The 26,926-nt window shown below is 44.2% G+C and overlaps 1 protein-coding gene across 1 annotated transcript in view; it reads right to left on the bottom strand.

Moving 5' to 3' along the window:
• CPED1 (cadherin like and PC-esterase domain containing 1) overlaps positions 1–26,926 on the bottom strand; it is a 600,308-nt gene that overhangs the window by 509,997 nt on the left and 63,385 nt on the right. Inside the window, exon 2 of the mRNA XM_073573371.1 lies at positions 18,056–18,248. Within this exon, the coding sequence (XP_073429472.1) occupies positions 18,056–18,248 (193 nt within the window). The remainder of the gene's footprint in view (positions 1–18,055; positions 18,249–26,926) is intronic.

The following is a 26,926-nucleotide window of genomic DNA, read 5'->3' as shown; positions in this document are numbered from 1 at the left end:
CACCAGGAGGGGGTGAGTATGACAGGGAGCAGAGCAATATTCACCTATCCCCGTTCCATTGCCGCGCACCGCTGTCTCTGGGCTCTGGGTCCTCTGGCTGTGACGTTCAGCAGAGGGCGCAATGACTTAGTCAGTTTGCGCCCTCTGCTGAACGTCACTGCAGAGACCTGGGAGACAGAACGGCGATGGAGCGGGGACCGGTAAATATCGCCAGTGCCGGGGGCCTAAGCCAGCGGCGAAATCGGCACCTGGCCCACATAGCGCGCCAGTGTCACCGCCTGCTCAGGACACTGGCACCTGGCCCCCAGCGAGAGGTGAGTATGTCATTTTTTTTTTAATTGCAGCAGTGTCAGCAGCAATATATGGGGGGTATTTATGGAGCATCTTCTTGGGCCAGCATTAACCCTTGTGCAGCAGCATATGGGGGGTATTTATGGAGCATCTTCTTGGGCCAGCATTAACCCTTGTGCAGTAGCATATGGGGGGTATTTATGGAGCATATTCTTGGGCCACCATTAACCTTTGTGCAGCAATACATGGGTTTTTTATCTATGGAGCATCTTCTTGGACCACCATTAACCCTTGTGCAGCACCACCCTCGGCTTATACATGAGTCAATACGTTTTCACAGTTTTTTGTAGCAAAATTAGAGGGGTTGGCTTATACACGAGTATATACGGTAGTTTTCCTCATCTCAGCTGCATGATTTGCGACTTGTAGACAGGCTGAATACATGTGGGAATTCCCTAACAAACAAGCATTCCACATATGTATTCAAGCTATCTAGCAGTCGCAAATAATGTAGCTGAGGTGATGAAAACTAAATCTCCAAGCACGCCAAAATACTAGGAGACCACACAAGCATGTTCGGGGAGACCCGAGCAACGAGTATACTCACTCATCACTAGTTAAAAGGCCATCATTCATACACATGGGTGTTGTTTAATAGGACTACAGTAGTTGTATCTGCAGAGGATAAATGAATGGTAAAGGACCCCATACAGTGATGTCAGTTGGACTGGCTGGCCAACTAATGTGTATGAGTACGGTCTCCTGCCTCTCCACTGACATCATCTATCAACTAGCGCTAGAGGTGCATTCAGTTTTTCGTGAAATCTTTTCTGAAATCAGATAAGTTGATGCTTGATGAGTCTGGCAGTTGCTTATTCTGTTCCCGCTTAGATAAGATATTAACGTTTGGGCGCTATCATGTGAAGGGAGGCGTAGCTAGAGTTACCTCTCTACGGGTCCCGTTTCACATAGCGACGCACCAGCGATCCTGACAACGATACGACCTGGTAAGGATCGCTGGTGCGTCGCTAATAAGTTGCAAAACAGGCAGATCTCTTCAACTATGCAGCAACAATATGGAGATCCCTATAACGACCTCAGCAATCGTTGGTACTGGGTTGCTCTCACACACCCAGGGCAGTGGAGTACTCGGTACCGGGCCGGTGTCAAGGCGGGAATGCGTCACAGCAGCGGTGACCCGGTCCGTGGCCCTGGGCGCCCAATATCAATGACGGTGATGTTAATGGTGTTAAAGTTTATATGAATAGTTTGTGACGCCACCCGTGGTGTTTGGCAAGTAAGATGGTAAGCCAACGCTGCATACAGATCCGCTGGGACTGATGGTGTGATGCAGCAGAGATGGTATAGCTCCCCACAGGTGGAGCTGTAGTCCCAGGGCAGTGTAGGTGCAATGGATGAGGAGAGGGGCAGAATGGTATGGATGATGTTACCCAGATGTAGCGGTGCTGGAATAACTGGAGGACACCAGAGTATGCGGTTCCAAAGCTTTACTCACTGTTTGCAGTTCACACCACTGCCTGCCTCCGTACTGTGTTCTCCAGGTCAGGGCTCCAGCCAACCTCCAGGCAGGATAGGATTCTCCCTTCCACACTCTGCCAACATGTACCTTCCTGAACGACTCCTCCAATGCGCCTTTAGGTGCGAAGCACTCCAGTACTTAGTTACCCTGGAATGCCTCTCTCTAGGTGTTCCTAATCTTTACTTGTATGACAGACAGCTGTAGCCTGCTTGGGGACTCCTCACTACATCCCGGATCTCTATTCAGTTGCTGTTGTGTCCCAAATCTATGATGGGAGCAAGGCGTTAGTGGCTCACTACTCCTCCGGTGTCTGTTGCCGGACATAAAGTTCCAATCAACCTCGGGGACCGGGCCCAGGCCTTTGCGCTCTCTGGACTGGAAGGGTTCTCTCTCTTTCTCAACCTGCTTCCCACCGTCCTTCTATTCTCCTTTGTTCCGATCTGTTCTATCTCTCTTATGGAATCTGTAGTCTTCAATCTATGTCTCTTTCTCCTTCTCTTCCTTCCCTGAGGAGCTCGTTCCACTAAGACCAGTCCTCAGCCTGTCCTAACTGACTGCCTTCCTCCGCCTTGAGCTCCTCTCAGGCTGACCAGCTGTCAGCCTGCTCTCTCTCTGGGACTCACCCCAGACTGACCAGACTGACCTGAAATCCTACACCTTCCCTCTCTTTTATATCTAACTCCACCTGCCTCCCCAGCACCTCTCGTGTTACGAAGCCAGGGACCACAAAAGGCACCCTATGACCTTTCCAGCATAAAGCATGGATGGGTCCCTGCTGAACTATCCTGTGTGTGGGGTGCAGGTGTTGGAATGCGGAAAGGAGTTCCCAGCCTACCTGGATGGTGGGGCACTACACCTTAGGAGTAGGTGCAGTACCTCTGTGGCGACTGAAGCCTCAGGGGTGCCACAGTACTTTGTCACACAGCAGCTATTCTGAATTATTCCAGCCTGCGTCCCTGAGTTCTGCGTCCCCACCGAGGTCGCTCGTCGGCGTCAAACACAGCAATGCATGCTGGCCAGTGAGACACCGACGATGAAGAAATGGCCCAGGACATTCGAGCATGATCAGCGATATCCAGCGGGGGGGGCGGTCACCGCTATGTGTCACATGTAGCGAGATCGCTGTTGCATCACAAAATCGGTGATGCTTCAGCAATCTCGCTAGAGATCTCGCTATGTGAGACGGGGGCTTAAGGCTTTTAGGCACCGTTATGTGAGCTGTCCTAATGAGATAACCATGTAAACAGCAAATGTCTTAAAAGTAAATATAGTGGCCAATTTTAGCCGTAAGCGATCCTAGAATGTAAATTTGGGTGAGGTCTTGAACTTGGAGGAGAGACCCCCCAAAGTTACTATAGAGAATCCAGTAACACAGTAAAGCTTTCATTTTATCTGGAAGCATATGATAATTGTAGTCATATATTAGTGGCAGTAATTTCTATGAACCGTTAATGTTACAACTTGCCTCCAAAACCTCTGCCCTGCATTTGTGCTGAAATTATCTATGGTTAATGAATGTAAAATTAAGCCATAAACATATAATTCAATGCTAATCTAAAACATGAATTCCACATCAAGGCCCTGTAAGTCGTCAGCAAAAGAATGTTAAGGTCAATCATACATTTACCTGAAATTTATAGAGACTTAAACAGCCAGCCAGAGGTTTAGGAGTGTCAGCTCCAGACACAATGTGCTGTTAGGATTTGATGAACTATCCATTTATACTGATAAATGATCACTATGGAGAATTTTCTATAATACCTCCTCTATTAAATTAAACAAAGTTCTTTATTATGTGTTGTCACTGAAGAAGCTATCTTGCCTGACACTGAGGATGCCACGTTGTATTACGACCTATAATCTACATTATAGTGATTGATAGCATTGCTTATACATTAAAACCCAGCCTAGCCATGACCCTTTTGGAGCAAGCTTGGCTTCAAGAACCTTTTGCCTTTGGCATACAAGTGATCTATATTTTCATTTTGCATTCTTTTAAACTGGAAGTATAATAGAAGAAAGATGGACTATGCAAATTGCAGAGTAAAAACTTTTTTGAGCTACTTTTGTGCAAAAGTATTTTAGTAAGTATTTAGCATATGTACTATAGACCAAAGCCAAAAGTGGATCGAAACATGGAAGAAGTGCAAATCTTTCCATTATAATCCAGACCACAGAGCTTCATTTGGCTCTCCCACCATGAATATGGAGAAACTTTTGCATGCTTATTCCACTAATGAATGCAATCACACAGTTGCCAGATGTTCCGAAATTCCAAACAGTCCATAAAAATAGAGCCCTTTTTTTGCCCTGTCCGTTAAAAATACGGTATTTATGATTCTTTTTGAAGTTGAAGAAACTTATACAAATTTTTTATGACTGTAATTATCATCATTTTACAGTTCACAGTGAAGGCAGATAATGTCTTGATATCAGAATTACGGTCTGTAGACATAAATAACTTATAATCAATGATTTATTATGGTTTTCCAATGTTTCCATAAAAATTATTGTCTGTCCGTGATTTTTTTTGATAAAGTGCGCAGAAAAAATAAAAAGTCAAGTTGGCAACCAATGCTAACAATATCAGAGGCGTTCTGCCAAACAGTCTGAAGAAAGAATGAAATAGACAGCACTCACCACATAGAATAATCTCTTCTTGTTTGTATAAATTAATAGAAGCAGTAAAATTAGGCTGTTAGCAAGGTGTGCCAGAGGCAACGGCAGGTTAGCACCTCTACGTTTCCTTCGGCTTGACTGCGTCATTTTCTGCTTCTAAGTAGTAATACAATCCAATAACACAGTAACCATAAATGTTACATTGTGTTAGAAAACTACATAATACACACACACAAAAAAGCTTAATAAAACACGTATGAGATAATTTCTGCCATTAAAATGGTCCCTGTTCCCCCAGGGTTCTGGAGTATACATTTTGCTTCTTTTAAAAGCAATAATTATTGTAAAAAGAGATTATCATACGTGGTGGGTGCCACCTATTATTTTCTTTCTGTTGGACGGATTGTAAATCTTTCCATTATACCTTTTCTATGTGTTTGCTCCAGTATTGATTTTGGATTACAAATACTGACGTCAGGTACGGACTGGGGTTGAAATTCAGCCCTGGCATTTGAAATCACACAGGCCCATGCTGTCCCATCCCCAAGCAGCAGATGGGATATATTACTAATATTACCCTGGATGAAGAATAGCAAGATTTGCTACAAGATCAATATTTCTACCTGTGGCCTGCTGGGGTAGGTTAAGGAGTCAGAAACTTTTTGCTTCATTACAGCTCTTAACAGTATCGGTATCTTAATGACCAGGCCAATTTTTACAATTCTGACCACTGTCCCTTTATGGGACCACCATAATTTGAAAAATAAATCTTGCCAAATCAGACAAGGTGATTTTCTGGATTTGTTTTCTCATTTTGACTCTCATAGTTGTGGTCTGCCTATGATGTCAATTACAGGCCTCTCTCATCTTTTTAAGTGGGAGAACTTGCACAATTGGTGGCTGACTAAATACTTTATCCCCCCGTAACTCTGGAGTGCTTCAATGAATCCTGTTGATTCTGACATTGTTTTCTCGTGACGTATTGTACTTCATAATAGTGGTAAAATTTCTTTGATATGACTTGCGTTTATTTGTGAATAAAAATGGAAATTTCACAGTTTTCCAACTTTGAATTTTCATGCCCTTAAATCACAGAGATATGTCACGCAAAATACTTAATAAGTAACATTTCCCTCATGTCTACTTTACATTAGCACAATTTTGGAACTGAATTTTTTGTTTGTTAGGAAGCTATAAAGGTTAAAAGTTGTCCAGTGATTTCTCATTTTTACACCATCATTTTTTTAGGGACCACATCGCATTTGAAGTCACTTTGAGGGGTCTATATAATAGAAGATACCAAAAAGTGACACCCCTCAAGGTACTCAAACCACATTCAAGAACTTTATTAACCCTTCAGGTGCTTCACAGGAATTTTTGGAATGTTTAACATTTAATTTTCTTTTACAAAAAATGTACTTCAGATACAATTTTTTTCTTTTTCCAAGGGTAACAAAAGAAATTGGACCCAAAAGTTGTGCAATATGTCCTGAGTACACTAATACCCCATATGTGGGGGTAAACCACTGTTTTGGCGCATTGCAGAGCTCGAAAGGGAAGGAGCGCAGTTTGACTTTGTCAACGCAAAATTGGCTGGAATTGAGATTGGACAACATGTCATGTTTGGAGAGCCCCTGATGTGCCTAAACAGTGGAAACCCCCCACCAGTGACCCCATTTTGGAAACTAGACCACCTAAGTAACTTATCTAGATGTGTGGTGAGCACTTTGAACCCCCAAGTGCTTCACAGACATTTATAACGTAGAGCCATGAAAATAAAAAATCATATTTTTCCACAAAAATAATTTTTTGCCCCCAATTTTTTATTTTCCCAATGGTAACAGGAGAAATTGGACCTACAAATTGTTGAATAATTTGTCCTGAGTACACTGATATCCCATATGTGGGTGTAAACCCCTGTTTGGGTGCATGGCAAAGCTCAGAAGGGAATGAGCACCATTTGACTTTTTCAATGCAAAATTAACTGGAATTGAGATCAGATGCCATGTCACGCTTGGAGAGCCCCTGATATGCATAAACAGTGGAAAGTTCCCACAAGTGACCTCATTTTGGAAACTAGACCCCCCAAGGAACTTATCTAGATGTGTGGTGAGCACTTTGAACCCATAGGTGCTTCACAAAAGTTTATAAAATTGAGCCATGAAAATAATAAAATCACATTTTCCTCATAAAAATGTTATTTTAGCCCCAAATTTTGCATTTTCACAAGGGTAACAAGAGAAATTGCACCATACAATTTGTGCAATTTCTCTTGAGTACGCTTATACCCCATATGTAGGGGAATACTACTTTTGAGACACAGTGCAAAGCTGGTATGGGGCCATGGATATTGACTCCCCCAACCTAAAAATAGCAGCCCTCAGTTGCCCAGAAAAGGCACATCTATTAGATTCGCCAATTCTGATGCTTTGCCTAGCTCTTTCCACTTGCCCTGTAGCGGTGGCAAGTGGGGTTTGTGGGGTTGATGTCACCTTTGTATTGTCAGGTGACATCAAGCCCACGGCTTAGTAATGAAGAAGCATCTATTAGACACTTATCCATTACTAATCCTATAGTTGTATGGTAAATAAAGACATAGCCAGAATAAAGTCTTTTATTAAAAATACAACAAATCACTTTTCCATTTTCTTTAAAAATAACAAAACACAGTTATACTCACCTAACGCCTATTCCACCGAAGCCCTCGTTCTCTTGTAATAAAACAATAATAAATAACAACCATATCCATCACCTGTCAGTAGTTCTGTCCCACGCCATAATCCATGTCTTGGGGAGAATTAGTTTTCAACGTAGATGGTGCCAAGATGCGACCATCCAGGCTGAGAACCACTGGTGAATGAGCTGCTGCTAGCGCAGCGTCAGTGACCGGCGGTGACATCATAGAAGTTACCTCTGGTCACTGAGGCTGCATTCCCAGCTGGGCTGAACTTCAAGGAAATCCGGTGAGATCCCCGCTATTGTGGCGCCCCTGAGGGTTCGGTCACCACAAAGGTACTGCACCTCATCCAGTGGTATCCCACCCTCAGGTAAGGAGGAATCACCACCCAGGACTCCTAACACTCGCACTCAACACACTCATTAGGAAAGGGTGTTGGGGAGTTAGTGTGGAAGGTAGGTAGAGTGGGAGGAGCTTAGATAGTGGAGTGATTGTGGGCATCCCATCAAAGAGAGAAAGGTGACAGTTGGTGGGTGGAGCTAGTCTGAGGTAAATAGTTTGGTGTAGAAAGGGTCAGTCGGTGACAGGACAGCAGAAGAGCAGGATTGCCGTGAGAGGACTGAGGGTCAGAGAGGAGAGAAACATCTTGACTACGCTCCTAGACTGGAAAGAAGGGGTACTTGGGGCATGGGGAGTGCGATTACCCACCCGTGGGGCCCACATCCTGGAAGGGAAGGACCAAGCCACAGTGGGGGAGCCGGCCCCTGAAGCTAGTGGAGATCTTCAAGGCTCAGCTAGAAAGCCGGAGGCTGAGGTAACTTTAACTGCCTCAGCCACAACCACAAACATTCCTCAAAAAGGCAGCAGTAGGGATAAAGGACCCCGTCACCCGATGTGATCCATGGCTGCCGGCTTGGGACACTGCTTGTGAAGGTGCAGGGCAGGAAAGAAGGGAGAGATCAGTGCAGAGACATGACCTAGAGAGGAGACACAAGGAGGAGTCTTGAAAAGGTGTTCCTGATCTACCTGGGAGTTTGCCGGACCCCTCCCTCAGAGGACACAGTACCAAGCGGGTCATCGTGTGCACAAGACTTGTGAGTGAAAAACCCAGAAACTGCACCCAACAGTGTCTTTGGTGTCATTTACAACTCGCTTGCCATACACTGCATTCACCAACACTGTCACCCGGCGAAAACTGGCCTGGGACACAGCTCTGCCCGTGGAGAGCTTCACCATCTTGGCTGCTTTAACATCGTTCCAGAGGATCTGTATAGCAGCGTCGGCTATCTTAGCCGAATACTACGGGTGGCGTCACGATTCCCCTTTTCCTATTAATTATCCTACCATTTTTCCCCTTATTTGAACTTCCAACTTCTTTATTGGACACCCAGGGCCACAGACTGGGTCACCATCACCACCGTGACACACTTCCCTGTTATGAGTTCATTTTCCCCTTCACCATTGAGGTCTGATGAACTCCCTCTTCTGGTGAAGGAAGGTAGTGAGGCTAATTGCCGGACACCTGGGCTGGTAGAGGATGACTGGGTGACGGGAATTGCTGACTGGATATAAGGCAGCCAACGCCCTTCTGCCTCGCTGGTGATTTCTCTGAGGGATTCTAGGAGACCAGTCTGGTTCCTGCTCCTCAAAAGCTAAGTTTTCTGCCTTGCTTTTTGCATTTGTGTTTTGGTTTTATTTTGCCTTGCATTTCTGGATTCTGCCATTCCCTGCTGGGGTGAGCTGAATTCCTTTGGGTCTTCCTTTTGCTCTGTCTTCAGAAAATACCTGAGTACTGACATAGTCTTTTTGAAGCCTAGCGTCTTCAGGGCCTTTTTCCCTGTCAGCCTGTTGGCTCTTGTTTTGATAGGGTTTTTGGCGGATTGCAGACAGCAGCTTTTCTATCCTGTCCTATCTAGCTAGCTTGGGCCCCATCATTTGCTCAGTCTATCTTTCTATCTGTGTTAGTGTTTTTTCTTCTTGCTTCACCGTCATTATATGTGGGGGGCTGCCTATTGCTTTGGGGTCTGCTCTGGGGCAGTTTAGATTTCCCTTTCTGTCTTTAGGCTATGTAGTTCTCCGGCTGTGATCGAGGGGTCTAGGGCACCGTAGAAACCCCCCGCGGCTACTGCTAGTTGTTGTTTATAGGTTCAGGGGTCTGCAATCCGATAGCTGCAAGCTTCTCTGGTTTTCTGGACTTAGCTAGCATTTCTGTTTTAGCCTCCTACGGTGACTCGTTCATAACACTTCCCCTTTAAAAGAGCCGGCCCAGTACCGAGGTCCCCCGGCCCTGCGGAGCGTTCCACTAGCTCTTGGTGTTCGCTAATATAGCTCATCATTCTCCCCTGCTCGCGCCGATCGCTGGCAGTGCAGGGGAGAATAATGAGAGCAGTGTTCAGCGCTTACTGTAACGCTTCTTCCCTGGCACCCGTTTGTGTGGTACTGATGCAGCACATGGATGCCACACATGCTGCAAGTGTTACACACATGGACACTGACAACTCTGGTACCGGAAATTTTTGTGTTTGGCTGCTGTCACACACTAAAAGATGCTTTTTGCATCACCACATTTTGAGAGCTATAATTTTTCCATATTTTGGCCCACAGAGTCATGTGAGGGTTTCTTTTTTGCAGGACGAGTTGACCTTTTTATTCGTACCATTTTTAGGCATATGACATTTTTTGATCGCTTTCTATTACGATTTTTGTGTGGCAGAATGAACAAAAAACAGCAATTCAGGAATTTCTTTTGGGGGGTTTATGCTGTTTCATGTGTGGTAAAATACAATTGATCAGGCAGTTTTATTCTACGGGTCAGTGCGATTACAGCGATACCTCATTTATATATTTTTTTATGTTTTGGCGCTTTTATACAATAAAAACTATTTTATAGAAAAATAATCAAGTATTTTTGCATCGCTTTATTCTGAGAGCTATAGCTTTTTTGATTTTTCCACTGATAGAGCTGTATAGTGGCTTGTTTTTTGCGAGACAAGATGACGTTTTCAGTGTTACCATGTTTATGTATATCTGTCTTTTTGATCGCATGTTATTCCACTTTTTGTTCTGTGGTATGAAGATAAAGCATTGTTTTTTGCCTCCTTTTTTATTATTTTATGGTGTTCACTAAAGGGGTTAACTAGTGGGACAGTTTTATAGGTCAGGTCGTTGCAGACGTGGTGATACCAAATAAGTGTACTTTTAGTGTTTATATATTTTATTTTCATTCAAATATTTATTTAGAGATAGAATATATTTTGCTTTTTTTAATATTATTTTTGACTTTTTAAAAATATTTTTACAAAATATCTAAATATTTTTTACTTTTTCCAAACTTTCTGACTTTGTCACACTATGTGACAATCATTTTAATCATTTTTTGCAGGCTGATAGCTTCATTAGCATGCAAATGAAGCAGCATCTGCATGCTATAGAAAATGTCAGTGCTGCACTAACAGAGACACTTGCTGATCATGCACTGGGCATGATAAGCAAGTTTTCTAAGTCTGGTGACCCGGATGTCATCATGACGACATCGGATCACCATGGCAACAATGGGGATCTCGCGTCACGCCGCATGGTCTCCGATCCAGAGGCAGAGGGGTTGTCATCCCTCTGCCGGCTCCTGAAATGCTGCAATCGTGCAGCATTTCGGGGGTTAAAGTACATGGAGCGGCCAGTGACTGCTCCTGGCTCCTAGCGCCAGCTGTCAGAATCAGCTGACACCCAGCAGTGAACACCCACGATTCCCCATGTGTGCGGACGATCACGATGACGTGATGATCCGTCCCTGGTCAAATAGGCCCCAGGGCACATGGACAGATCATTATGTCTAATGTCAGAAAGGGGTTTAAAAAAACTGCGTGGAAGAACAAACTGCATGTATGAATAAGTCGAGCACTCTATAGTTGTATGTCAGCACCTGCAAGTGATTATAGAACTGCAAGGATATCTTGACTACATTGAAACCTAAATATTTCCTATGAAAAAAAATATTGCAGGCAAAATTTGGACTACCACAAAAATCTAAATTGGTTTTTATGATGGTCCTAATATTGCTTCCATCCTCTTTTCCCCATAGAAAAATATTCAAGTTACTTATTGAGTAATTTTGCAATTTTACCATGACTTGGAAGAGCTACAGTCTTGCCATTCATCTATAGGTAGCAAATCTCCATTATTGCAAAGTATACTATATTCCTATAACAGTCGAAACAATAAAATATCAATGTATAATATTGATTATGTTATTACAATGGCATAGGGTGAAGTATATTAGGCAGCAAGATAGGACTTTAAAAAAAAAAGTTGATGTGTTGACATGAAAGCACTAAATATGCGTAAGTGTAAAGGCATAAAAAAAATGTAAAATTGGCTGCCATAAAAGATATCAGAATACGCAGTACATCACTGGTTGCTGGACATAAGGTAAATAGCTACAGACTGATCAGAGTATGTCAGGAAAATATGAATTATTTCCTATCATCCCAGGTACACATACAGGGCTGCCTGTTACTCCTCCCCCATTTGTTTGTGAAAAACCCAGTACCCACTGTAGCGCCCAGTCTGCCTCTGTGAAATTCTATCCCCTCCGGTTCAGCAAATGGTCACTTTAATTGCCTGCCAGCTCTGGCAGAGCTAAGTGTTGTTTTTCTTTTCCCTCCAAAAGATCCCTTTGTCTATCAGGCTTAATATTCCAGGTCAAATTCCATAACACACAAGTATGTTAGAGGCAGGGAAAATAAATTTCCAGGTGATGATTGGGGCTACGCATGGCAAAGTTTTGCGGCCTCTAGAGTCATCAGAAACCTGGGAAATGAGTTTCTGCCCCCAGTAACATGCAAACATGCCACATTTGATCTCAAAAGAATGGTCACGTCACAGGGGAAAATGTAATGCCCCTATCGTCGCCCTGTGAGACCTCCAGCCAAAGATATGGAAGAGAGGAGTTTTTAATAATTTTTCAAAAGGGGCGTTCGCCCTCTAACCCAGCCCACCAGTGAGGTCAGCAAAGGAGGAGTCCCTAGGTTTGTGAGCATAGAATAAAACTAAAAAGCACATTTTGGGCAGTTGTCAGATACCGGAGGGTCAGCTAGACAACATTCTGTGCTGATGAACCATTTTTTTCTTCGGGACGGCTTTCCTCCCCTTTATCAACACATCATACCTGTGACTGAGATAGAGCAAGTATCATATTTTAACCCCTTTTATTTCTAACTGTACATATTGTATTTTGTCTCCTTTTGTAATATCTTTTGTATTTTTTTATACACTGATGATATTTTCTGGAGTAGACTTATAAATTTACTTGTTTTGTTCTTTTTGCTCTATGATCGAACCGACACATTCTCCGCGCAAAACCCCGCTACCTTGGGTTGCTTTCTGACAGGATATAGGCTTTGGCATCAAACGAGGGACTGGTGGCAGCGTGGCATCCTGGTTTTATTGGGAACCCTGGCAGTGACAGATCGGAGAATTATGTGTGTATTCCCGGCCTGAGGCTGGTGATACACATACCGCCCTCACTGCAGAGTGCCCGATAGCCAGTACGTGACAAGCAGCCTTCGCAGCGACTACTTATCCTAGGTGCAGTTCCCTGACTGACCTGAGGGTAAGGGGGCATCAGAGAGCTGCAAGTTCCTAACTGGAACTGAGAGACAAAAAGTCAAATTATCATGACAGAGTACCCAAACTGAACCCTGCCCACAACTAAAAGCACCTAGGGTAGGAAAATGAGCAGTTTCTATTATATCAAGTGGTTGGCGTGGTGTCTGCATCTCTTATTTTGGTAAGATGATCTCTAGAAACAAGGCAAGCCAAAAAAATGTAGTATGATGTTCTAGTTCTTTTAACATGCTACTTTGACATGAACCACCTGTCCAAACATTACCAAATGCCAGTTCTTATAGCAAGCCAATGCACCCTGTATAATATTGTTCAGAAATGGTTTTAAGAACATCACAGAAAGTTTAAGGTATTGACATGGACTTCAAAGCATCTTTGGAATGTGCTAGAAAAAAACAGTCCAATCCCCCCATGTAGGCCGCATGTCACAACTTAAGCCATAAAGGATCTGTTACTGATGTCTCGGGGCCAAACACCACAAAAACAAACACCCAGTGGTCTTGTATAGCACATGCCTTAAAAGGACAGAGATGTTTTGGGTATTAAAACAATCACAAACCCGTTTTTGACTCCAGCCTTCATCAAGTGTAAAGGCCCCGTCACACTAAGCGACTCACCAGCGATCCCGACACCGATATGAAGGTGTCAGGATCGCTGGTAAGTCGCTATGTGATCGCTGGTGAGCTGTCACACAGACAGCTTCACCAGCGATCAGCACAGCGATGCCGAGCGCCCGGCATCACTGGCTATCGCTGTAGAAAATAGTATCAAAATAAAAAATATAGTTATTCTCACCTTCCGACGTCCCGTTCAGCCATCCTGCCTCTCTCTATGCTCCGGTCCCAGTGATCCTTTGCACGAATGACCGCGAGATGTCACGGTCTCGCGGGATAACAAAGTCTCGCGGTCATTCATGCAAAGGATCACTGGGACCGGAGCGTGGAGAGAGGCAGGATGGCTGAACGGGACATCGGAAGGTGAGAATAACTATTTTTTATTTTTTGTTATTATTTTTTTTACACCTGATCGCTGGTCTCCCGCTGTCACACGCAGCGATGCGTGCTGGCCAGCGGGAGACCAGCGACCAAAGAAATGTCCAGAGGTTTCTTGCAGCGATCAGCGATACTGGCAGGGGGGCCGCTCGCTGATCGCTGTCACACACAGCGATCTCGCTGGTGAGATCGCTGTTACGTCACAAAAGTTGTGACTCAGCAGCGATCTCGCTACCGAGATTGCTTAGTGAGACGGGGCCTTAACTGGTTTGTGATTCTGAAGACTTCAAATAATAGAATCACACCTGCTGTGTCTCCACATGCCTATCTGACATGTTTCACTATTCATATCTAACCCACTAAACCCCCTGTAGTGCAGCAAGGTGGGTGCAGTGTGACAAGCAGGAACCACAGGGAAAGTTCACAGCCAAACGTGTTTCATGTCACAAACTCACACAAGTGTACAGCACTCGGTATCCTTTGGATCGCAGCTGGGAAATGAGACAATCCACAAATGCGTCCGGTTGCCGAGGGCGACGGCACCACAGTATCATGCTGTGGGGTGCCAGGAGTTCACTCTGCTGGGCTCTGTGTTAGGCCAGGGTCACATTTGTGAGAAACTCGTACAAGTCTCGCGTCTCAATACCCAGCACTGCCACCGGCACTCGGGACAGGAGTGTGCGGCTGCATAGAAATACATGCAGCCGCACACTCCGGTCCCGAGTGACAGCGGCAGTGTCGGGTATTGATGCGTGAGTTTCTCGCATTGCACACGCAAGTGTGACCCCAGCATTACCCTCACACAGGCTGACTTTTTTTTTCCAGAGCTGACTACTCTGCTCGCTGCAAAACTCCACTCACTGACACATCCAAACCCTGCTTCAGGAGTTTTTACAAACAACCTGAGGCCTTAGGACACATGGAAAACCCGGCCAGGTGAGAAAATAGACAAACCCCACTACCTTCCTGTAGTCCGTTTAAAAAATAAAAGCCCATGACAGGTTTTTCTAAATCTGGCTTGAACAAATAGCTTGCCAAAAGCCGACACTCACTTTTATTCTGCATTGCAACCACAGCTATACCTATGACTGCAATGCACTCCCAAGCCCTTAATACACTTCTGAGCACATTTTGGGGGACACATAGCGACCCTTGCAAATAAAGCTGGTTGCTGCCTCACACCCCGAATGAGCATTTAAATTGGTGCTGCTCCTCACGACTTCAGCATGTGTGTCCCATAAGGCTGCTTTTACACATGGAGTTTTTTTTGCGGCCCATTTTAACGAGCCGTATTGCCGTTATTTTTGCGGTCTCCCGCAAAAACTGGCAGCAAAAAACCTTCTCGGACCGCCGTTTTTCCCTGTTATAACAAATAGCAGGGAAAAAAATGGCGATCCCCAAATACAATGTACCGCAAAAGCAAGCAAACGTTTTTGCGGTACCATTGAAATGCATTGTGGCCGTGTCCGTAAGATGTGAAAAATATCGAGCTTGATATTTTTTCACAGCCGCAAATATGGCCCGCACGGCCATACAGATAACGGCCCTCCAACTAGTTTTTGCGGGCCGATTTTGCGGCCCCATAGATATCTATTGATGCCGCAAAAATGGCCCGCAAAAATACTGCAAGTGTAAAAGCAGCCTAACCCTCACACCACTATAGTACTTGTCACTACAGCATCAACATAACATATTTTTCTACAGAGTTGTTTTGGGGGTACACGTGGGATCTGCACAATATTAGACAGGTGGTTTTGTGACTGACCAGTTTGTTACCTTCATTCGATGTTTTCTTATAAATTGTGATATTTACTTGTGTTTTAGAAGTTCATGCCCATGGCATAGAAAATAGACTGATTTTAGATTACAGTCTGTAGTTAGCCATGTGTATAAGCCCTGGGACAGTTCTACAGTACTTGCTTCCAAAACTAATATTACGACGGTCATCCAAGGGTTACATTATTGTTACAATCCAAAAATAGTTTCCGTGAGAAGTCTGCTTCCAAGCAGGATCAGAATCTATACCAAGCAATTTTCTTCCACGCTGGAAACATCATGCATAAAGCTTTTCTTTCTGCTGAACTACACAAGGAGATTTAGTTATTAATAGGAAGCATCATATGAGGACAGCGATGTACAAAGATACAATTCTTTATAAATCCTCACACATCGGAGGTATAACTACAACCCTCTAACTAGAAAGCTTGCGGAATTCTGAGACATTTTCCATATAAGCCTTTAGTAAGACTACTGGCATCAATCCAGTCTAAACGGATTCCAAAATAGGACTCATAACTGAAAAGATGAACATTTCAAGTCAAATCTTCAGGCAAAAAAAATACTAGAAGCTTTTTCCCTCCTTAACTTGTATTGATTGTACTGCAGATTCCCATAAATTTGTACATTATGTTGACTAACTTTTTGAAAGGGAACTGTTGGAATCTGATGGCTTCACTTATGACCTTTTACAGACTTTATGATGTTGCTATTACTATGCATTTGGACATATATAGAAGCAAGTGGTGAAACTGTTATCAGAAATGATTAGGTAACATACAAAATTATTTTCAGACGATCATGTGACCGACTGCCATCTCAGCTGGCTCTGCCATACACAGGAGCACTCGTTTGGCCATGTACTCCTGTGTTCTCTGCGAGAGAGCAGTCAACAGACATGTCTGGCAGCAGCTTATCTAAGGGAGAACAAACCAATTAGCAGTCCAAAATCAGTTTACCCGACATCTCCCCCAACAATCAGTTATTTGGAGCTCCCATACATATCTGACATCTGTGAATTTAGCTGAATTTATTCCAATGTGTATGGGGGCCACTAGATGTTAATATGAACTGACCCAGGGACATCAAATCTAAAGCCCCCGTCACACATAGCAATCTCGCTAGCAAGATCGCTGCTGAGTCACAAGTTTTGTGACGCAACAGCAATCTCACCAGCGAGATTGCTGTGACACTTACCAGCGACCGGCCCCCCTGCTGGATATCGCTGATCATCCTAGAATGGCCAGGACATTTTTTTGATCGCTGGTCTCCCGCTTGCCAGCCCGCATTGCTGCGTGTGACAGGCGGGAGACCAGCATTCAGCAAGCAGGAGCTGGTAACTAAGGAAAACAGAGGGCTTCTAAGCGGCGCACAGCGCTTAGAAACCCAATGTGTACCTTATTTACCAGCGCGTTGGTGCAGGGAGCTGGTAACCAAGGTACACATCAGGTTTCTAAGTGCCGCACGCCGCTTAGAAACCCGATGTGTACCTTGGTTACCAGCTCCCTGCACCAGCGCGCTGGTAACTAAGGTACACAGTGGTAAGGTGGAAACTTTCTGGATGGCAGGGAAAAGGAAGGCATGGACAGAACAGAATTTGACTAGAGGTACGGCAGCTAATTCCGGGAGGAAAGAGAGAGAGAATTCAGAAAGAATAAGAGTCTGCCCAGAAGGCAGGGAAAGTGCAGGATACGTGGCTCTGTGTGAATTGTGCTGTCAAGGTGATGAGTGCCCTTTTGATTAGTAAAGTTGAAGTGTTTGAAAAAGACTGACTCCGAAGTGTTATGTGAAACTTGGAAACATGGAGCCAAAGTGACAGAACTGGAAGGAACGCTGACAGTAACCGTAAGTGTTCTTCTGTGCACGCTGCATGTGCAGCAGAGAGGACTTTGTGGGAACACTACAACTCGTTGCCACGACTACCACCCTTCCCGCCTTACAGCTGTCTCATGTAATTCAATTTGGGCCATAATTATTACTGATTTATCCTTCTAATACAACGCTGACGATATCATCTGTATTACACACTTATTGTGGATTTATACTATGGATATTAATATGTCCCTGATAACCGGGCGTGAATCATGGATCAAAACAGTTTTACCAACTGTGTTGATAGTCTGAATTACTTTTCATACACATGTTTATGTGTGGTAAACCAAGAACCCATGAATGGGAACAATATTTTGTGTGCACTGTGTTTGTCAAATGTGTTGCCAAGTTGCAAATTAAATGGTCTCACCATCTTGGTATTACAGACACTTCTCAGTCTCTACCATAGACTATCAAACTAACAGGCAGCTATTCCCAGGCCTGTAAGTCCTAGACTGGAGTATGGGAGCAACCCTTCCCATCCACACTTTTTGGTCTCTCCTAAATCCAGGATACAAAATCCAATAAAAATAAGTATCATCTCACTAACACATATCTGCTGGCTGCTACCATGACCTTACCTCCTGCCTTTCTACACAAGATAAAAGTCCTTCATCAGGCAGCATACTACCAACCAGGACAATTCTTTAACAGTGTTTTACTTACCCAAAATCTTTTGGTTGTGTGTAAGAAATGCTTTGATGCCGTCAATGTCTGCAAACTGATGGACTGTGTACTCCAGTTTTGTTAGGATCCGCTTGTACAGGGCAGATTCTTTAATCCCAATAGACTGAGAGATATGCAAGATGATAATTTCCTTCAGATTAGAAAGAGGTTTCTTTTTAAATCTCTCTTCATACTAAAAGAGTAAAAAGATTAACATATATTATGTTTTGTTAAAGATATATAACTACTTGATTATGCTGTAAATTACAGTACCAGGTTCCTAGCATACTATCAATATTTCCATGCATAGTGAGATCAGTGAAAATACCTATAATGCTAATTGGACACCATTTATTGGTGATATATTTTATATTGATAATCTTGATTAAAATAGCCACGGCATATTCCATGATGGACATATAGTATGCAAGTACTCATTCCTACTGCAATGCTTGTTTCCATCCACTGCCCTGTCTCTTTCTGCTTGGACATACACCTTTTTTCTTCTCCCAAGATCTTATCCCATATCCGCATAACATGTTTATTTTGTAATCCTTATTATAAATTACATAGCTAATTACAGCCTAATAATACCATGCATTAAACATTTGCTAGTGCTACCAGCTAGCAAATGATATGATCTTACAATCTTGTAAATTTCAAACATGTAATGTTAAATTTCATGTATTTATAAAAGGAAGGAAAATAAGAAAAATCTACTTTTCGTCAAAACATTTTTGAAAATAAATGAACGTCATCACTGTCTTAGAGTGAGCTGAATCTCCAGTATCACATTCTGCCGGGGAAATGAAGCATTACATGTTGACCTATGACATAAACGGACTGTTCATATAATGCAGGGTCCTCTACAATAGATATACTGTAGAACTGTCTCTAATCTGCCCTAGGCTGTTGCTATACAACTAGATACCGGACTATCAGCTGATTGCCTCTATGACCCTTTCTGGCTTGGCTTCTGGAAAAAATCAGCACTAGAGTACTAAATGATCTACTCATGGCAAGAGACAAGTACTAGAACATCCTCCCAAATGAGCTCCTGATACCCTAAAGGTCCATGTGAGGTTGGTCATCTACACCATAACAATATTTATCTTGATTTTATTTTTTCAGTTGTCCATATCTCATTTATAGGGCAACCAGTAGCCACGTTTTCTATGGGCTTCCATCCAAGACTCACAACAATCCTACACATCTTACAGTATATTGATATATATATTTAGCTTGCCAGTTGTGTTCCTGAAGGTATTGAAGGCAATGTTCTCATACGATCATCCTAATAAACTGCTTTTTACATGAGGCTATGCTGCATCTTATTATGTCCTCTTTGATCTTTACATCTTACAGTGTAAAAATAGCTTAGGACACAGTAACAAGACTTGTAGATAGAGCTCTCTTCCGCAACAACCTAACGCAGCGAGAACGTTCTGTTGCCGTGAAAGCACTTTTCCAGGACAGTTGGACGCTTTGTGTCAGAATAACATCTATACAAATGATTGTATGTAGTTGGTGGATCACATTCCTTCCTGTCATCTCTCACCAATCCTTACAATAAAAGCTAAGGCAAATCTGCCAATTTAAATTAGTCTTTTAGTGACTGAAAAATGCAAGGGTCAAAATAATCTCTCAGCCAAGTTCTTTTAATTTTTCTTTCTAGCTAACATTTACAGATAACGGCTTGCTTCCCATGTAATTTATATGTATAGCTTTTGTAGCTATAGGAATCTAATCTTGGTGCATTCAAGAAAAAAAAAACAGTGCAAAAGTATTCAACTTAGTTCTCATTTTTGACAAAACTAGACTGCAATGCAATGACAGTGAGAAGCAATGTACCGTATTTTTCGGATTGTAAGATTCTCCGGATTATAAGACGCACCCCAAATTTTGAGGAGAAAAAAAGGAAAACACTTTTTTTTAATAAAATGGTGGTACTTCTTATAATCCATGCATCTTATTGTTTACCGGGGGTGGTGGTTGCGGTGAAGTGGGGTCCCAGGGTTGCTGCTGGAGGAGGCAAGAGTGGAGCATTGCTGCAGGCCGCAGGCTGGGATGAGTGAGTGTTCTGATGTCCGGTGATGCATCTGCCCTGTGTCTGGTGCTCCTGCCCTGTGTCCGGAGTTGCCGCTACCCTGCCCTGTGTCTGACAGTGCTGCGGCGAGCTCTGCCGACATTTTGTGACAGGCCAGACTCCGGGCTCGGGCTAATGACCAACGGGGGACGGCGCATGCGCAGATGGAGATCTCGGCACCAAGATCTTAGGAGATGAGATCTTAGCGCTGAAATCTCATCCCCTGAGATCTTGGGGCCAAGATCTCCGTCTAGGCATGCGCCGCCCCCCCGGTGGCCATTTTCCCGGCGTCCCATGCACAGGAACCATGGAATTGCCGGGAGCTTTGGCCTTTCACAAAATGTCGGCAGAGCCCCCCGCAGCACCGCCGGACACAGGGCAGGGAAGCAGCAGCACCGGACACAGGACAGGGCAGCTGCAGCACGAGACACAGGCCAGGGCAGCACCGGACACAGGGTAGCGGCAACATCGGACACCTGCTGCGGCGCACCGATAAGGTAAATGTGCATTATAAGACGCATCCTCATTTTCCCCCAAATTTGGGGGGAAAAGTGCATCTTATAATCCGAAAAATACGGTAAGTACATGAATCATGGATTGTTCAAAACCAGGTAAAAATATATATATATACATACTAGCTATGAACCCATTCTACGCCCAGGTGGCGGGCATTTTTATTGGTATATGGTCTCCCATCCTGGTATATGCTGCACCCCTCATCCCTATCCTGGTATGTATGGTACCCTCACCCCCCAATCCTGGCATGCATGGTACCCCCTTATCCATATACTGGTATTCATGGTTCCATCACCCCCCAATTCTTGTTATGTGTTACACCCGGTCCCCGTCCTGGCACTGCGCCCAGGTCTGCCACTGTTACACCTGGCCCCCGTCCTGGTGCTGCGTCCAGGCCAGCCGCTGCTCTCCGTTCTGGGCACTCAACTCGAGCCTCACATGCTGCCCTTAGGCAGCAGCCAGCCTCCTCTGGATCCCATGCTGCTGTTCAGCGTTCTGGCCTCCCTCCTGCCTCCTCCTCCTGGCATCCTGTGAGGAGATCTGTAGCTAAGGCTATTAGGGCACGCCCACCCGCTCTCTTGCCTTCTTAAAGGGGCGGCGTGCATTATTCAAAAAGTGCAATTAACCAATGGCAGCGCACTGACTGCTATTTCTGGCCTCTCCTCCATAGGGAGAGCGCCGGAGCAACAAGTATCTATCATTGCTACATCCGATTCTCATGCTAACCTGTCTGCGCTGCATCTGCAGTCTCTGTGCATTGTCTAATGCTCTCTGTCTCCACAGCATATCAGTATCCTGTGTTACCTGATTATATCTGCAACCATCTGGGCCTATGCCATCCCATTCCGCCTACAGCAATCCGAGTCCAAGGACTGTGTGAAGGTTACTGGAACCGACTCCTTAACAACTACCCGGATCCAGGACCCAGCTCATCACGGACTTTCCTGTAACTTTTGTTATCCCTTTTGGTCCCGCTGGGACAGCTGCCACGTGTTCGGGGTCTAACTGGAGGTGGCACCTGTGTCCTCCGGGCATTCCAATCTGGCCCTGCCTGAGGGGCTTTACTACGGGTACCCGGGGCTCACTAGTCACACCCCCTTCAGAGCCCCCGGGTCTGTGGTCCCGAGGTTCCACTTAAAAAATAAAAATGAATGTGAACTTCACCATCTCTGTCTCCGCTTCCATTCGTTACATTATGCATGGCACCCCCTCATCCCTATCATGGTATGCAGGGTACCCCCTCATCTCTATGGTGGTATGCATGGTGCCCTCACCCCCCAATACTGGTATGCATGGTCCCCTCACCCCACTATCCTGGTATGCATGGTCCTCTCACCCCCCAATCTTGGTATGCATGGTCCTCTCACCCCCCAATCCTGGTATGCATGGTCCTATCACCCCCCTATCCTGGTATGCATGGTCCCCTCACCCCCCAATCCTGATATGCATGGTCCTCTCACCCCCCAGTCCTGGTATGCATGGTCCTCTCACCCCCAATCCTGGTATGCATGGTCCTCTCACCCCCCAATCCTGGTATGCATGGTCCTCTCACCCCCCAGTCCTGGTATGCATGGTCCTCTCACCCCCAATCCGGGTATGCATGGTCCTCTCACCCCCCAATCCTGGTATGCATGGCCCCCTCACCCCCCAATCCAATATGCATGCTACCCCTCACCCCCCAATCCTGGTATGCATGCTACCCCTCACCCCCCAATCCTGGTATGCATGCTACCCCTCACCCCCCAATCCTGGTTTGCATGGCCCCCTCACCCCCCAATCCTGGTATGCATGGTCCCCCTCACCCCCCAATCCTGGTATGCATGGTCCCCCTCACCCCCCAATCCTGGTATGCATGGTCCCCTCACCCCCCAATCCTGGTATGCATGCTACCCCTCACCCCCCAATCTTGGTATGTATCGTCCTCTCACCCCCCAATCCTGGTATGCATGGTCCTCTCACCCCCCAATCCTGGTATGCATGGTCCCCTCACCCCCCTATCCTGGTATGCATGGTCCTCTCACCCCCCCATCCTGGTATGCATGGTCCCCTCACTCCCCCCAAATCCAGGTATGCATGGTCCCCTCCCCCACCTATCCTGGTATTCATGGTCCCCTCACCCCCATCCTGGTGTCATGGTTAGGACATGGTTATTGTTCTGTTTTCTCAGGGTTAATTTTGCTGGCATCCCTTTGGATCTGGGAGGAGCATTTATACTCACTCCAGGCTACGATTCCCTGTCAGCTATACAGTTATTCTGGCTATGTGTCTGACCCCCTGGTGAGCGTGTATACTGCATTGCTTGTTTGCTTCCCGTGTATGACCCGGTCTGTCCCCTAACTCTGCTCTCTGTCTCACGTTTTGGTACTATTGTCTTCTCCGGTTCTGACCGCCTCGCTTGGCTATTGTTACTCGCTACAAATTGTCCCTATTGTACCGTCTATTGCCTGCAGTCCTCGCTTTCCACCGTCATGTTCTAGAAGACACACTGCAGTGTGAAGACAGTGTGTCTTCCACAAAATGGCACCGGAAAGTGCAGACTGCGCATGCGCCACTTCCGGCGCCACAACCCACCCTCTCCTGTCATCACAGCAAGACACAAGACCCCGCGGCCACACCAAATCGGTAAGGTGTTGTGCCGGCAATCTCTTGGGGTGGTGCGTGTGCCGGTGATCTCCTGGGGGGGTGGCGTCACTCTGTATGGAGCCAGACTGTGCAGGCGCGTCGTGCTTGCGCAGACTATAGAGGCTTCAGACAGTGACGCTTAGCCCGTTATATTATAGATATATATTCCTATTATGGATAACTAGTATAGCCTTTTTACATTCAGAGTATATTTAAAGGGAATCTGTCACCAGATTTTTGCTAACCCATCCTACCCCATCTGAGAGCAGTATGTTGTAAGGGAAAAGACCCTGTTGCACCACTTACAAAGCTTCTTGCTATAGTTTTGATAACATCAGTGTTTTATTTGCTGCAGATCTATCAGTTCTCTAAATGTTGATCTCTGTATAACTCCACAGAAACACCACTGATTGGCAAGTTTCTGTGTACCCTGTGCATAGGTAGAAAGCTGCCAATCAGTGGTGGGGGTAGGGTTATATTGAACTTATGAATATGGAGGACTACATGGCAGCAAGGATATTAATTTTCTGATTATGCAAATAGCCTGGTAACACCTAGTAATCACATGTATTAGATATTGTGGGAGTATGTGTCTCATTTAACCCATGGTGTGGTGATTATAGATGTGAACCAAACAGGGCAGCCATGTAAAAATGAAAAAATGGGAAAGAGAAATATAAAAATAAAAAAAAAAAAAGTATCTCTATTCCCCATCCACTGGTAGAACACTATGGGGTACATTAACATACTTATTAAGCACACATTGTTTGTTTTCTTGGCTCTGTAACGCTATTTACAACTACTTCTGGTCCTCGGAAGGTTAGGTGACCTATTTACATATTAGCAGAGCACACCACCTCCTGCCTGTGGAACGCAAACAATAGCAGCTTCCTGTCTCTGGAATGCACGCTATCGTCCCCTCCTGTCTAGCTGTGTGGGGCACATGTTACCTTAGTCCCGCCCCTTCCTTATTTAGTCTCCAGTGTTCGCACACCTCACAGTGATAGGACAAATGGTGGAAATTAGATTTTGCTACTCCTAATGTTGTAGCAATTTCTCAGATGGGTTTTTTCTGTTTTTGCAGCTTAAGAATTGCTTGTTTCACCTGCATGGAGAGCTCCTTTGACCGACTGTTTCCTTCACAGCAAAACCTTCCAAATGCAAGCACCACACCTCAAATCAACTCCAGGCCTTTTATCTGCTTAATTGAGAATAACATAACGAAGGGATTGCCCACACCTGTCCATGAAATAGCCTTGGAGTCAATTGTCCAATTACTTTTGGTCCCTTTAAAAACAGGGTGGCACATGTTAAGGAGCTGAAACTCCTAAACCCTTCATCCAATTTTAATGTGGATACCCTCAAATGAAAGCTGAAAGTCTGAACTTCAACTGCATCTGAATTGTTTTGTTTAAAATTCATTGTGGTAATGTCTAGAACCAAAATTAGAAAAATGTTGTCTCTGTCCAAATATATATGGACCTAACTGTAGCAGGTATCTTTATTATATCTCCCTAGTCATCACTGATTCAACACCTCCTGTGGGGTTCCAATATTTATGATCTCTTTTTTCTTGGCCTCACAAAGGTTCTGCCATCAGCTACTCTGGACTTTCGTGAATGAACAGTATCCTACCATAATAGGAATCCATCGGTTCTTTGGGATTTTTTTTCCCTACATTAATAAACAATATCCCACTACTATAGGGAGCTGGATAGCTCACCTATAATCTACTATAAACAGGTATTTTGTTATACCTTATGCCTCTTTCTCTTGTGGATAACCCGATTTTTTTTCCACACTGATATTGTTATATATTGCATTTCAATAGGGTCCTAAGCTTGACCTTCATATTACCACAACAATTTTAAGCAGTCGGGTAGGTTCATTCTTTTTTTCTTGTTTTTTCCTTTTTTTTCTTTTTCCAGTCTTCCCATCTGGTTCTCCACATGATTAAATTCTCCATTGTACTCCTCTTGTAATGATTTTTCATTGTGTTAATATATTTCAATTATCACGTTTGTGAAGTATATGATGCAATTTTTCGTATGTTTGGAATGGGACATATTGATTATATGCCTGTATTTATTTAGTTTTTTTGGTCGGAGACTGATGAAGGCCATGTAGGCCGAAACGTTTCCAGCCTGCGCAAATAAAAATGATCTTCTACTTACGCCTTAAGTAGACTCCCTGTAAAAGGCATTAGATATGGATGTCCTATCCTTAGGATAAGTAATCAATATCAGATGAATTGGTGTCATGCAATCATGAGAATAACTCCATTGATTAAAATTGTCTTGTGCACAGAGCTAATTCTAAAGGGAATCTGTCACCCCTTGGACGTATCCAACCTTTTGATATAGGCATATAGGTTCTAGAATAATTAAAATAATCATTCCTGTATGCCTCATAGCTGCGGTCTTGCGCAGAAATCATCTTTTAATCCTTTCTGTTGACGTGTTCTTCCAGGCTCTGGGACATGTGGTGCCTGGAAGAAAGCACTGCCTCTAGTTTTAATAAGTGTATCTGTCCCATCGGCGTCAAAGTGCCCTCTGGCGTCTATTGGTTGCCCCACGCCTGCGCCCTGCCATTGTGATATTCCATTAAACCCTTAACACCCAAGGGTGGTTTGCACGTTCATGACCGGGCCAATGTTTACAACTCTGACCACTGTCCCTTTATGAGGTAATAACTCTGAAATGCTTCCATGGATCCCACTGATTCTGACAATGTTTTCTCATGAAATATTGTACTTCATGATAGTGGTAAAATTTCATTCAAATAACTTGCGTTTATTTGTGAAAAAATGGAAATTTGGCGAAAATTTAGAAAATTTCGTAATTTTCCAACTTTGAATATTTATGCCCTTAAATCACAGAGATATGGCACACAAAAAACTTATTAAGTAACATTTCACATATGTTTACTTTACATCAGCACAATTTTGGAACCAACATTTTTTTTGTTAGGAAGTTATGAGGGTTAAAAGTTGACCAGCGATTTCTCATTTTTGCAACACCATTTTATTTTTACCAACCACATCACATTTGAAGTCACTTTGAGGGGTCTATATGATAGAAAATACCCAAAAGTGACACCATTCTAAAAACTGCACCCCTTAAGGTGCTCAAAACCACATTCAAGAAGTTTATTAACCCTTAAGGTGTTCACAGGAATTTTTTGAATGTTTAAAAAAAATGAACATTTAACTTTTTTTCACAAAAAAATTACTTCAGGTCCAATTTTTGTTATTTTACCAAGGGTAACAGGAAAAATTGGACTGCAAAAGTTATTGTGCAATTTGTCCTGAGTATGCAGATACCTGATATGTGGGGGGGGGAACCACTGTTTAGGTGCATGGCAGAGCTCAAAAGGGAAGGAGCGCCGTTTGACTTTTTCAATGCAAAATTGGCTGGAATTCAGATCGGACGCAGTCATGTTTTAAGAGCCCCTGATGTGCCTAAACAGTGGAAACCCCCCACAAGTGACCCCATTTTGGAAACTAGACCCCCCAAGGAACTTATCTAGATATGTGGTGAGAACTTTGAACCCACAAGGGCTTCACAGAAGTTTATAACGTACAGCCGTACAATTAAAAAATCACTTTCTTTCCACAAAAATGATCTTTTCACCCCCAATTTTTATTT

The sequence above is a fragment of the Dendrobates tinctorius genome, unplaced genomic scaffold (assembly GCF_039654945.1).
Source record: "Dendrobates tinctorius isolate UK_male_01 unplaced genomic scaffold, ASM3965494v1 ptg000035l, whole genome shotgun sequence".
In the NCBI taxonomy this organism is placed as follows: Eukaryota; Metazoa; Chordata; class Amphibia; order Anura; family Dendrobatidae; genus Dendrobates; species Dendrobates tinctorius.
Note: the sequence above shows the minus strand (reverse complement) of the source record. Positions and strands in the feature narration are given on the sequence as shown.